Source organism: Haliotis asinina, chromosome 15 (genome assembly GCF_037392515.1).
Source record: "Haliotis asinina isolate JCU_RB_2024 chromosome 15, JCU_Hal_asi_v2, whole genome shotgun sequence".
NCBI lineage: Eukaryota > Metazoa > Mollusca > Gastropoda > Lepetellida > Haliotidae > Haliotis > Haliotis asinina.
The window spans coordinates 23880262-23894875 of record NC_090294.1 but is presented as its reverse complement, the minus strand read 5'-3'; the positions used below and the strand labels follow the sequence as shown (position 1 = coordinate 23894875).

The 14614-nt window shown below is 36.4% G+C and overlaps 1 protein-coding gene across 5 annotated transcripts in view; it reads right to left on the bottom strand.

Moving 5' to 3' along the window:
* LOC137265357 (uncharacterized) overlaps positions 1-14614 on the bottom strand; it is a 45933-nt gene that overhangs the window by 7295 nt on the left and 24024 nt on the right. For 2 of the 5 annotated variants that reach the window (XM_067800745.1, XM_067800748.1), the window contains 11 exons: positions 14096-14236; positions 13213-13258; positions 12598-12688; positions 11803-11853; positions 11587-11677; positions 10989-11093; positions 9239-9329; positions 8298-8412; positions 7529-7618; positions 6967-7069; positions 5812-6008 (listed from right to left, as the gene is read on the bottom strand). In XM_067800745.1, the coding sequence (XP_067656846.1) occupies positions 5812-6008; positions 6967-7069; positions 7529-7618; positions 8298-8412; positions 9239-9329; positions 10989-11093; positions 11587-11677; positions 11803-11853; positions 12598-12688; positions 13213-13258; positions 14096-14236 (1121 nt within the window). Of the gene's footprint in view, positions 1-3257; positions 3334-5807; positions 6009-6966; positions 7070-7528; positions 7619-8297; positions 8413-9238; positions 9330-10988; positions 11094-11586; positions 11678-11802; positions 11854-12597; positions 12689-13212; positions 13259-14095; positions 14237-14614 lie in introns of those variants that run through there. The other 3 variants (XM_067800746.1, XM_067800747.1, XR_010954928.1) reach the window with 3 other exon arrangements.

The window sequence follows — 14614 nt, the reverse complement described above, 5'->3', positions numbered from 1 at the left end:
TATCCAATATGGCGGAAAGCGCACTTCGGCGCTCATGTAAGTGTATTTTCGAAAACATCCCAACCGATTCTGGGTACATCGGTGACGTTTCAGAATTATCATTCCTGGTTACATGAAAACTTGATATCAGTGATCATTAATATACTATTTTTGAAATTCATTACTCCCAATAATTATCCGATTTTCACATTTCAAAACATACTGCAAATAACGCTGTGAATCTCGATTTTGTACAGTTTGAAAAATGGCGACATTTACGATGAAGCCTATTTTGAAAGGCGATTTTCAGCACTTTAGCTTGGTCTGAGAAGATAGTGGATGGTATCAATAAACTGGGAATTTTCCGCAGAATTCAAAACTGTGTAGTATTTATATATGCGTGGTATATTTAAAATTTAATTTGACTTCCAAGTGAGGTATGTAGAGGAAGGACATATATGTCCCTGTGGCATCCAGGGGGTTACCAACTACCAACTACATCTTTGCAGAGTTTCAATGCCATTTGAAACAAGATAGTCAAACGGTGACCTTAAACTGGTCTCTAAATGTTAACAACTTGGCATCCCTGTTTAAAATCTGAACAAATCAATAGCAAAGGTTCAAAAATATGTTGAAAAGTTTGTCCTGACTAATAATATTCGACTTGCCCCGATTTTATGACACAATGTGTGATGTTAATGTTTACTGGACTATTTATCAAAAAGTGATTAAGTGGAAATTATCTAGTAGTCCACGAACAAGTGAGATACCATTATTTGATTGCCCGATATGAAAACTGACATGTTCTAGGGGTCAGGCGATGAGATTTTCGAACCCCTAAATAGTTAGAATCATATGCAAGTTGGTGAAGTAACTGGTCATAGTTGAATTAAAAATGAAAATGCATTAAGAATTATGCCAGTAATGCGCAAAAAGGCTAAAAATATTTTGAAAAATGGGCACTTTGTTTCCTTAGTCATAACAAAATTAGAAAATGAAAACAGAACTGTATTCTGATAGGTATATTGGCCAAATTTCCTACTGCTAAACTATTTCCAGTCTGTCAAAATAAAACCTATGTTGTTTACAAATAATGTTGTCTATGATGTCCTATGCACTCTCCAACTCATTCTGAAAATCTGATGAGTGACGCATGATGATGAATGAAGATAAGATGAAGTATGTTCTAATCTGAATGTCACACTGTGTAATTTCAATTTTAAAATATCAAGGTGAACAAGTAAGTAATGGTTTACATCACTATAAGCAATATAGATGAAATATCACAGCAAGGGACCCCCCACCCCATTTATTACATATTTGTTTTGTTTGTTTGTTGTTTTAACACCACATTCAGCAATACTGCAGCTATATATATGGCAGTCTGTAAAAAATCAAGTCTGGGCAAGACAATCCAGTGATTGACATCATCAGCATTATCCACACAATTGGGACACAATGACACGCATAAACCCTGGCATCAGACCCCAAAAAATGTTTAAAATCTTTAAACATACCATACTCTTAAGGAATTCGATCTATAGTATCAACATTCAGTATTGGAGTACAAAATTACCCAAATAACGTGTCCAAACAAAAATGGTTCAAGGGGTAACTTTAACTTCCGTTTAAAACAGCCAAGTTTTGAAGTACAATGTGACATGTGACAATTTTACAAGTGGTTATAACTTCTAAGTTATTGATTGAAATAAAACAGGGTAAAAATCGTCACAAATTCAGCTAAAATCTAAAAAGAATACAAGCTGCCTTCAGAAAGTAGATGAGGTATTTGAGGAGGTAAATATGACTGTTTTGATACACGAAATTACTAATGTGAACTTGCAGATGTCTACACACACTATTACCTTGATGGTGTATTATTATTGGTGCAGCCAATAATTATTACTATAAGAACCATGTAATCATAAAAATTATAGCAACACCTCATAATGAGTTCAAAAAGGGGTAACATTCTATTTAACGACCTAGATATATAAAATATCTGAATTAGCATGAAACACTTGAGTCTTTTTAACCCCAAAGACACACTGGAGATCACGACCCTGCCATGTTCCTTGATGTTACACACACACACCCTGGATAGCTACCATGACCATGTGTGAACTCATCTAGTGAAGATACAAAGATAACTCAAGAACGAATCAAGTGGTCCTCATCAAGACAGATGAACTAGAGCAGTATGAAAGAATATTTTGTGATCATCTGAGCAGATTAACTGTTGCAATATGAATAGGACCACCAAAACAGATTAACTGTTGTAAGTTGTCTGAATCTGTCCTTAACCAGGACCGATCAATTATAGTAATTTGAAAAAAATCCATGCTTTAAACTTTTGTTGTGCAGTACCAATAAAGTATTGAAATTAACTTTGTTTTGAAATGTCCTGAGATATATTTTCATACAACAGAACCCCTGTGTGGAACAACACGGCACATGCAGTTTATTTGCAAACAAGCATCAAGCAAGGTAACTTAACTCACAGAACAACTGGTCAACCTTATCCTTTACTTAAACCCCAACTGCATCAATGAATACTGAATTCTACCCCTGAGCACCCAAACATGTCACAAAGAAAATTGAAGCACCACTGAAAATCATACCCCCTCTATTCAAGAAGAAGCCTTACCCCACTATTCAAGAAGAAGCCTTACCCCACTATTCAAGGAGAAGTAGAGAAAACTCTTCAATGACAGAACATGTGAAATGGCATACGCTTGTCAAGATATAACATGTAGGGACAAAAATGAATAAAATATATCATAAGAATCACGGTTTTCTCCGACATGCCATTGACAATTGAAATGTAATCGTGAGTATTTTCAAATTACACGAATAATTGTTAGAGAGTACATTGTCAAAATATCTCATACTGGGCAATTATTTCCTTTAAATGATTGCTATTATTTCCGAAAATGAGAAGACGAGATTGAAGAATGAACAACAGAGGGTGCAAGGACTTGACACCAAGCAAATAGGAAACAGGTGCTTTAAGGAACAGGTGCTTAATACATGGACTCAGCGGATACCATAGTTACAAAGTACACATATTCAGAGTTGAAGACAAAACACAAAGCTCATGAATTTCATTCCTTCCATCTGATCCTGTTTTCAAGGAAATTTCAGCCACCAGAGGGAGTGAGGTACGGTACAAATGAGTGGTTACTGTACAAAGCCACCCCATCACATCAACACAAATGGAACAAAGCGATACGAAGAAGAGAAATGAATGGTAAGACCAAAATTTGATGAAATGTAACCTTAGGTGGGCCTGGCTGTCTTTCTTAGGCCTTTAAATTTTTACATGTTGCTTTAGAAGACCTCCGCCACTGAAAGCTAGAAAATTAAAATAAATGAATTGATGTCAAGAAAATATGTTTGTCAATCCAGTATCAAATCAAAAGTCATGTTTTCAGAAACAAATCATCAGCCATTATACCTAAGAACTGACTGCAGCACTGAATTGAGCTTATCTAATTTCCTACTTGTTGCCATTCGTTGTTCTTCATATATGAACTGTTCTTTTACCATGCAAATATATAACTGGACTCTTTTTATATTTTTCAGATATGTTGCCAAATGAAATATTTGAGGAAGATGAAATTTTAATGGATGCAACTATTGCTCTAATTTGTCACAGCATTTCAAGATATCTCTTGAACGTCAATAAGAAGTCCTGATACATAACTACAAATAATACAAAAAGATTGCGATCTCTAAAAGGATTATGCATTCAAGTACTTGAAAATTTTGGAACATTGTTTTAACACAGTAATTTTTCAACATAAGATGATACACTCAGGTTATGATACATTATGCTAACACAGCATCTCAATCTAATAATATAATTATTTCTAGAACAGCACAGATGCTCCCGAAACCAAATGTTCTTCAGTTCACCCAGGTAGGTGAGGTTTCATCAAATTAGAGGTTCAGATTGTCAACTAATGCACTCACAAAATATGACTATCAAATAAAAGCACACACTACTTCCTCTACTGGTATTCTACTCTGATGCAAAATGTGTGTCACTCATTAGAAATCTTGTTATGTGCCCACAAGACAGGATTACCATGCTATACACATGAGGAATTCAAACCTTGGCCCTTGGTAAGACCAGTCTAACATCATGCAGTTGGATACGATGGTTTAAGTCCAGGACAAGCTAGTCCTATCAAAATTGTGTACTCCACTAACCGGTAACTGAATTACAGCTCAAACGTTAACAATAATAGTCATATATTTGAACAAAAGACTTAGGCATCCATACATTCAAATACTTAAGAAACAAACCTCAAGAACCCTATCAAATTTCAAACACTGTTTACTGGTCCACTAAAGCAAATTTACAATGCAATCAATTTAGTTGACAACGATGACCCCCAAATAAACAGACTAGTTTTCACACAAGCCAATAAGAACATCAATACATGGAATACCTGTCAAACAAGGATTGTCTCCCGTTGTAATTGACACGAGTAACCTTCACTGTATTTTACATGTGACCAAAACTCTGTGTGATTACAGCATGCATTAACTGATGCATAAGAATGATCATAAACTTTAGATGCCTACAACAGATTACGTAAGGCTGCAAAGGACTGCATTTGGCTTGTGCATGATGGTGCATGACGTGTACATGACTTTGAATGATAATGCATGTACATGTATGACAACATAGTTCTCTAGCAGTGCTATGTACAGTTGAAAAAGACCATGTGATCTTGTATGAACACATATGACCTAGTGGCAACCACGCACAACCTTGTTTGACCATTTATGTCCATATACGTTACTACCAGACCTAGTACAATCTTACGACCAGATATGAGTTATAACCTAATATGAAAACACATGACCTGTTTGGATTATGAATTACGTAGTATGATAACATATCCTGAGGGAAAGAAAGAAAGGATCATACTGGCGTTTCCCATTCTTGCGGTACTTACGGATATCGACTGAAAAAATAATACAAACAGTTCTTTTCGTATGTATGCTTGTTGTTTTCAAATGAAAACACTCCCCCTCTAACATCTGCAGCTATCAACTGCTTGATCCCATCAGGTGTATTACCACTCTTGAGCTCTATGAAAAACAAAGTTGTCTGCCGCTGACTTATCGAGGTATCTCCCATTTTTGTGGCATAACAAGGAAGTAGCGTTAAGAAGTGTAAGGAAAAGGGAAAAGGTCGGAAAGGGCAGGGGAAAGTTATGATTTTTCCAAGTTTGGAAAACCTCATCAATATTCATTTCATTGCAAAATTTTGATCATTCACAGACTTGGGCCACTTCCTAGTTACCGGTCAGTGATTGTCCTTTAGTATATTACCAATTATGAATGCATTAACATATGATCTAGTAGAACTATGTAAGAGCTAGAATGACAATATGTGGACTAATATGATCCATACCAGATGTAGTCGGTCTAGCATGACTACACATGACCTAGTATAATCTTCACATGACCTAGTAGGATCTTTACATGACCTACAATGATCTACACATGACAATACACGACCTACTATTATCTATACATGACATAGTTTGACTGTAAATGACCCAGTATGACTTTACATGACCTTTTAACATGACCTTTTAGCTATACATGACCTAGTATGACAATGTATGACCTCCTATAATATATACACGATTTAGTATAACTTTACATAACCTAGTATGATGTAGGTGAATGACCGTGTGTACAACCATGATGACAGCATGCCACATTCAACAGCATCATGACGGCATCCACAGACCAACCAAGGCAATGGTATATGGAAGCATGTGTAATAACTTGATGATAATTACCTACCCCGTCTGCTGCTGCTGTTGTTGTTGTTGTAATTGCTGTTGTTGATGCTGCTGTTGTTGCTGTTGTTGCTGTATCTGTTGGGTTTTTGTATGTGATGCTGTATTTTTCTTTAGTATTGTTTGGGCTGGGCCATTGCCATTACAGATTGGATTGTCGGGGAACTTGATCAACAAACGCTGACCTTCACACTCAACGCCCTGAAACACAGACATCAGACTTGGCAAATGATTTCCCACAATCACTAGTCATTCAATTTGTTCTAGAAGCAGAACACAAAAAATGGACTAAACCATCACAGGGCTGTACAACTGTTAAGACAAAATCAGATTTATATTAATAAAAAGTAGAATTCATTCTCGTTTGGAATCAATATGTACCTTCTTCTGATTAAAAGTTCTGTAACATTATACACAGGAATCTTACAGTTATCTAATTGTTAGATCACCATTCTAGAGGTTAGTGAGTCAAAAAAGGAGCAATTGACCATATAGAAATAAATTTCTTATTCACTGCATAGTGAGTGAGTGAGTGAGTGAGTTTAGTTTTACGCCATACTCAGCAATATTCCAGTTATATGGCGGCAGTCTGTAAATAATCAAGTCTGGGCCAGACAGTCAAGTGATCAACAACATGAGCATCGATCTGTGCAAATGGGAACCGATGACATGTGTCAACCAAGTCAGCTAGTCTGACCACCCGATCCCCTTAGTCGCCTCTTACAACAAGCATGGTCGCCTTTTATGGCAAGCATGGGTTGCTGAAGGCCTAATCTACCCCGGGATCTTCACAGGTGTTCACTGCACAGAGTGGCAGTATAAATAGTAGTAAATGGACTTCTCTCTTTCACTAGAAGCAGAACACCAAAACTGAGAGAAAAGAAGTTACACAATCGAAATGATGTACAAAATATAAAGACAAAGTTAGATTACAATTTATTAAGATATGAATTCAATATCTATTCATTGTTATATTGATCAATATGTATCTTCTTACAAATGAGAGAACTGGACACCCAATAAACAAATAACAAACAGGGGCACTTTTCAAACCGACGTTTTAAAGGATTTCAAACAAGAGGATGACAACGTTGAAATAACCCCATACTATCTCCAACAAAACGTTAACAAAAGACCACTGTTTGACCTTGTCACCCACCTGTAATGATTGCATAGCTTTTCCTGCTGATACAGGCATTTTAAAATTTACAAATGCACAATACTTGTCTGGTAAAAGCCTCACACTGGTCACTGTACCATATCTGAAACAAAGACAAATGAACACATGTATCACTGATGGATGAGCACACCACAGCAGCTTAGAAAGATTAAACGGGGTACTCAATCTTCTATGAATAACTGTCCCATTTACCCCACTTTACTCATGAGTTATCACACAATCGAACATAATTATTATAAACAATATACAGTGTTCAGAATGAGGTATGAAAAACTCTGATCAAAAGTCAACGACTAGCAATGTTTTGTCAATTTAACAGTGGGAGACACCAGAAATGGGCTTTACACATTGTACCCATGTGGGGAATCGAACCCAGGTCTTCAGTGACGAGCAACGTTTCAGCTACTAGGCTACCCCACCACCATATATCTAATAGAACTATATACTAACGCAGAAAGCCTCAAACATTCCTCGGCCTCCTTATTTACTTCACTAATATTGAAAATCATAAGACACTTCAAGCTAATACATGACAACTTACTTTTGAAACATTTGAACCAATTTTTTTTCTGTGACCTGAGGTAAAACATTTCCAACCCACAACGCAGTGAGACCCTCTGGATTATTGAAACTGTGAACAAATAGAAGACAACATGTTAGCATCACACCTAACAACTGTCATTTTAGATCAGATTTTCTATTACGTGCTTCAAATTATTAGAAATGCATCCAACTTTGTTCATTTTTCTGAAAATGTGAGCTGGGATATTTTTTTATTTTAATTTTTCTATTCAAGAAAGCTGTGTATGCTGATTATACAGATGTTTGTTTTGTTTGTTTGTTGCTTAATACAACTCAGCCATATCCCTGTTGTTTATGGAGCAGATAATCCAATGATTCACATCATGGCGACTGCCTTAAGATGGCACCACATAGTGGAGAAGTGTTAAAACATGTACAGGTTTGATGTGGTAACGTACATAAGATGACAGGTTTAAGCTGGTAATAGGTAGACAGGTTCAAGTGAGAAAATATCCCAGCTTAATGGCAGCAGTCTTTAAATCAAATCTAGAGCAGATAATCCAGCGATTGAAAGCATGAGCATCAATCTACACAACTGGGACATGAGGACACGTGTCAACCGAGTCAGTGAGCCTGACCACCTGATCCTGTCAGTTGCCTCTTACAACAAGCACGAGATGCAGAAGACCAATTCCTACCCAACACTTTACAGGTCAGGCAGGTTTGAGCTGGAAATGAGCACAGACAGACTAGATTGGTTATGTGTATGTGCAGGTTGTTGAACTTACTCCATTTTGATATCAGAGGGCTGTGACTGCTGAAAGGGCTGTAACCGTGAACTGGACGTTGTTATAAACTCATCTTCATCAGAGAAATAAACCTCTCCTGATAATGAGGTTTCCGCTGAAATAGAGAGTGAATGCAATAACCGGGTGTTACATAATGAATGTACTGAAGTATTGTGGTTGACCAAATGTCAAAATAACCATGGCAACTTAAAACATCAATATTCATGACCATCACTGTGCTGCACACAAAAAATATTAACCTGATCAGTGTAAGTAAAGAAAATTAGTTATCATTTCCACAATTATGTAAGTGTTATAATTAAATAAAACATACACATTTGAACATACATGTTCACATCCATTGAAATTATGTTCATACATTCTTTACTGATCAACAGTCAAAGGCACTGTCATTCTGCACAACATGGGACACAGTAGACATGTTACATAAGACATGTTAAACACTTGTAAAGGAGGGATGGATATAGGTTATATCAAACTCCTCTACACCCTAAAACTTTGTCACATCAACATTAAACTGCCATCAAGGAAGACAGTGAGTGAGTTTAGTTTTACACCACACTCAGTAATATTCCAGCTATATGGTGGCGGTCTGTAAATAATCGAGTCTGGACCAGACAACAGCATGAGCTGCAATCTGTGCAAATGCGAGACCAGACAATCCAGTGATTAACAACATCAGCATCGATCTGCGCTATTGGGAACCGATGACATGTGTCAACCAAGTCAGCGAGCCTGACCACCAGATCCTGTTAGTCGCCTCTTATGAAAAACCGAGTCGCCTTTTGTGGCAAGCATAGCTTGATGATGACCTATTCTACCCCGGACCTTAACAGATCCACCAAGGGCAAGTGGGGCTGGTTCATAAAGGACTGTTCACAAAATCTGAATCTGGGTTTTACATCAAGCTGTTCACTTACCAACTCCTGCTAAAAGTGAGTCTAAAGCTGTCTGGACAGAACCATGTTTCTTTATTGAAGCCTCTGCTTGTTGTCGTGAAAAACCCATTTCCTGAAAGATACAGTCAGAATACATGTCAGGATACACTGACTAGTCACAAACACATCCATACCTCCCCATGTTTCTCTTTCTGACATAATTTGAGCTGCTAACCTTTGATGATCATAACGAAATACCCCCTAATCATTTCAAATCCAACACTATTTGACATATTGAAGATGATTTTTTTTCTGATAATTTGGGGTATAAAAGTCATTAACTGAGCATGTCTCCATATAGTAAATATCACATCATGGGAATGCAATATATATTTTGAAAGTCTCCAGCAACAGTCTTTGAAATAAACAAGCCAAAATATGTGAGCAAGGCTCACTATTACTCGTGACTCCTGACCTCAATTGAACTACAATTGTATAAAGTATCAGACTATGACATACAGAATAAGTTGTGCTCACTCTAAGTAACTTAGTCTCAGTGTTATTCATTACACTCCACCAATGAGTCTAACAAACTATTGTAGAAGGTCAGGTAACCTTTGAGCGACCTATGACCGTCCAATAAAACGCGAGATGGTTGAACAGAATTAAACAATCAGACAACGGCTACTACTTAAGGATCGGAGGGACTTACAAAATATTCAGGTCACTGACACAGATCAGAGGTCACTCTCCACAAACAAATCTGCATATTAGACAGTTATTTGACCTGTAGTATATACGCTTTGGAGTTTCTGTTGACATGATTAGCTAATATTTCCACAAGATGACATCCTTGAATATTGCCAAAACCACAATTTCAGAGACTGTTTATTCACCGTTGTCATGGTTGTGTGCATCACCCGGAAATAGCATTTGGAATCAATCGGGTATGAACCTTTTCGACATAAAAAAGTTTAAAGGGTATGTGCGAATGTTCACTTTTGCAATTTGGTAAGCTGTGTTCTGATTGGTCAATGTTAAAGGTTACCTGACGTGACCTCCATAAGTTTTTGTTAGACTCAGTAGTGGAGTGTAACGAAAAGTACTGAGGTTAAGTTTACTTAGACTGGAGTTGTGCTGTGACATACTGAATGATATCATCTGACCATGGCAAAGTTTTCGAGGACAAGTTTGTCATTATTTTCATGAATGAATAAGCAATAGCCTTTGTTGGCGAGAGACAATAGGTGGCAAAATACATATCAGTTACCCTGATTACTTGTTGAAATTACTACACCATTAAGAAATTTGATGGCTGAAGTCACAGAGTGTTATATAACTCAAATGGCATAGTTTATCACCATCTTTAAAGCAGTACCCCTGTACAAATCTTTAAAATTAGTACTAAGTAATGTACCCTCATCAGGAAAGCAAACCTAAAGACGAACATAACCTAAAGACGAACATCATCAGTGCATAAAACTTGGCTTCACCAGTGAAACTTTAAACTGTTACAGATTTTTTTATTCTACCTTGTGTATAAGACAAACCCTAGAAAACATTGGTATAAAACAATTCACCTTACCCCGGGCAAAATACTGCATTGAATCTGTGAGGTACAGACAAGTCTCAATCATCCAACATGGACTGTTCCACAGCAAATTGTCGGATTAACAAGGATGTCGGACTAAATATGTAAGACTAAATTACATTTATTCAATTTGCTACCAACAGAAGTGTCGGATAAAGGGAGGTGAGAATAACGACGCTTGACTGTATATGTTGTACTCACTGTAAGCTGGTAGGTTCGAACTCTCAACAGTTCCTGTACAGCATCATCACAGTTTTTATCTAGTTTTAGCACCTGCATAAACGCTTTTTCTGCTTCAGGGAAAAGCTGGAAAAACACAAAAAAAAGATAATGCACACCGACATTCCTGTCTAGCAAACTCACAAAATCCCTATTCTACATTCACATGTTCACAAATTCATGGCTATGTCCTCAGGATACTTACTGTCACCCTGTACAGCTACAACAACCAAATGTTAATGAAGATAACTACAACTATATATCGTTTTGTAAAACTACAAACTAAATGAAAATTTGATACTTCATTTAACTAGAACTATGTTATTTGGCGTAACTACAGTGCTACATGTATTGATACAGTTTTGAAGTACCAAATAACATTAAAATGTTTCTTTAATATCACGATAATTTCTTGTTTTCATCTTCATTAAAAAATGACCAGTATTCTAGTGGTGAGTACTCCTGACACTGAGATCTCATGAAAGAATAGGGAGAAAAAAGTCAGAAAACAGGCAACATGAATTTCAACCATCTGATGAAATGCTGTACATGACGTCCACAGTCTGAAAGCTATACATACCTTGAGCCCCGCCAGCGCCCTTCCTTTCCTAAAATAACCTTTTGCCCAGTCCTTTGCAAGAACAATGGCTTTTTCAGCGTCACGTAAAGCTCTGCAAATATATGAAAGAATGATGATTGGATCTGAATTGAACTGTTACCAAACTGGTATCAATTTCACAATTTGAATATTAATTTCACAATTTCACAAATGTCTTGATGACAGAAATGAACTTACTTTTCATATTGGTGTATTCGATCATAACAGTAGGATCTGTTTCCAAAAAATCTGCAAGTAAAAGCATTCATTTGATTAAGATAACATCCAAAATATCACTGACATTTCAAATACTACTTCATATTTCATGGAACTAAAAAGTCATAAAAATCTATGAAAATGAACAGTAATCATTGAACTGTCACAGAATAGGAACATACTTTCCTAAAACTGCACATTTACACTATAGTGGTCTGCACTTGTGTAATCGCTGTTACATCACTTTTTACAATAAAGTTCTTCTTTCACAAGACAGTCCCTAGTTATAGACAAGTAGACATTTTTATTTCTTCTTTGAGTGGCATGTTAGAGGGTAGGAAGTACAATCATGACATATTTAATTGATAACAACTTAATAGATAACAATCTTATAAGTGCAGCATTTCAATATAGGGTTTTGGAGCACTGACCAGCTTGACATGACTTATCCATAAAATCGGCCATTATATTAAGTTTGTTATTTATTATTTAACACCTCACACAGTAATTAATATTTCAGTCACTAGATAGCAGCATGTCTAGTCTATACCATACAATCCTTATCCAGAGTCATAAAACAAGTGTGTGTCACAAACAAATTTTGCCTTAGAGATGAGGAAACTATGCTCATTAGTATATTCATACACTCTAGACCTAAACAAACTCAAATACTGCCTTAACATACAGAATATCAGATAATATCCTGTGCTGACTCTTGCATTAAGGAAGCAGGCAAAGTAGGCTCTTTCATCAATACACATCAATAACACAACTTACCTAAAATCTCTCGGGTCTAAATTGATAGCTTCTGTAAAAAGTTCAATTGCTGGGTTGTAGTGACCTAACTGGGCCATTTCATTTCCTCTTACTGAAACAGAAGAGTTACTATTATTGGTGTGACTAATGAAGTTATAGATATGCACAACATCAGGAAATGCGTGCAGAGATATATTTAACAAGACATTTAAATAATACTTTTTACATATCTTGTAAGAATAAAATAAAAATGTTGCATATTTTGCATATTGTACATTTTTCGATAAATAAATCATAATGAGTAGTCACAGAGCCTAAAAATTAACTTCTGATTGATCGTAGTCTTTTGCCCCTTTCCTTGTCCTGGGATATGTCTGGCAGCCTGAAAGATACGCATCTTCAACAAAATAAGCTGGGCCTAAAACAACAGACAATTTGCACCTTTGCCACTTCCTGTCCTCCAATTACATCTACACTTTGAGGAATATGGTAGAATTTTATGCCAATTGTTTTTCACATGAGCTTCACAGCTGGGAATGACAAAAATCGACTTCAATGACCAAATCAAACACGGTAAGTGATTACTGATGGCCTCTTTGTCAGGAGACAGCTGTGGTTTTACCATGTAACACTCACTTGCTAACTGTCGACTCCGCAGCACTATTGGATCTAAATCTTCCACCTGAAAAAGAACCATCACACATCAGTTTTGTCATATCAACAGTCACTCATAGACAATTGTGCACCACCAGTAGATAATAAACCTGAGGCTTATCTCACTTCAGCTCGAGACATGAACTGTGAATAATACATAAATTGTCCATAATTGTGAATGTGTCATATTCAAAAGGTATTTCAACACTGCATTCAATCGAATAATGTGAAACTGACATTTGATTAACACAGCTATTCTTCCATTCTTCTTACGTTTTCATATTTTACGTTTTCATATTTTGCACTTACCACATGACTTTACATCATGTTTATTTCCAAAGAATATGATCTCTTTAAAATGTATGCACATATTTAAATAACGGAAAAAAACACTCCCTGCAAACCTTTAAAACAGACATTTTCACCCCTTTCAATCTTTGCTCCAACATTCAGTGGTGTGTAGTTCTCCTAAAAATCTTAAAGGGTCCATATGACATCTTGTCCATTCACTATAATCCTCTTATAACCAATTCTTTTAATCTAGGACCTGTGAAGGTTCCAGGGTAGAATAGGCCTTCAGCAACCCATGCTTGCCATAAAAGGCGACTATGCTTGGCGTAAGTGGCGACTAACAGGATTAGGTGGTCAGACTAGTTGACTTGGTTGACACATGTCATTGGTTCCCAATTGTGCAGATCAAATGCTCATGTTGTTGATCACTAGATTGTCTGGTCTAAACTTGATTATTTACAGACTGCCACCATATAGCTGGAATATTGCTGAGTGCGGTGTAAAACTAAACTCAATCACTCACTCACTTTAATCTTAAATCTGTATCTGAATCTGTGACCATGTATCTTATTACCTCTTCTTCACTTTTAGCACCGGACTGTTGCTTGTCTTTTGTTTTATCTTTTCTACCTGTTTGTGATGTTTCTGTTGTAGTCTGACCTTTCTTCTTTTTATTTACAACTTTTGTGAAAAATGCAGAATTGGGGTCAAAACCCTGAAAACGAAAGTAAACAGGTACATCACCATGACAACCAGCTTCTCAGAAATCATAACTGAAAGATAATCCCAATCTGAGATAATGCTTGTTGAGAACTCAAGGGTGACATTAATGAGGAGATCGGAGATATATCTTGGGAGATATCCTTTAGAAGATAGGAGATATAACCTTCTTACTTAGAAGATAAAATATCCTGGGAGATATTACAAAGGATATAGGAGATATATCCATTGAGATACTATTTAGGAGCTGGCAGATACATCCTTCAGGATATTACTTTCCTTGTCACCCACTGGTTGATTTAAGTTCACTTGGGATTTAATCTTCCTATCCAATACAAATGACTCTAATTTGACAAACAATTGTTATAAAAAA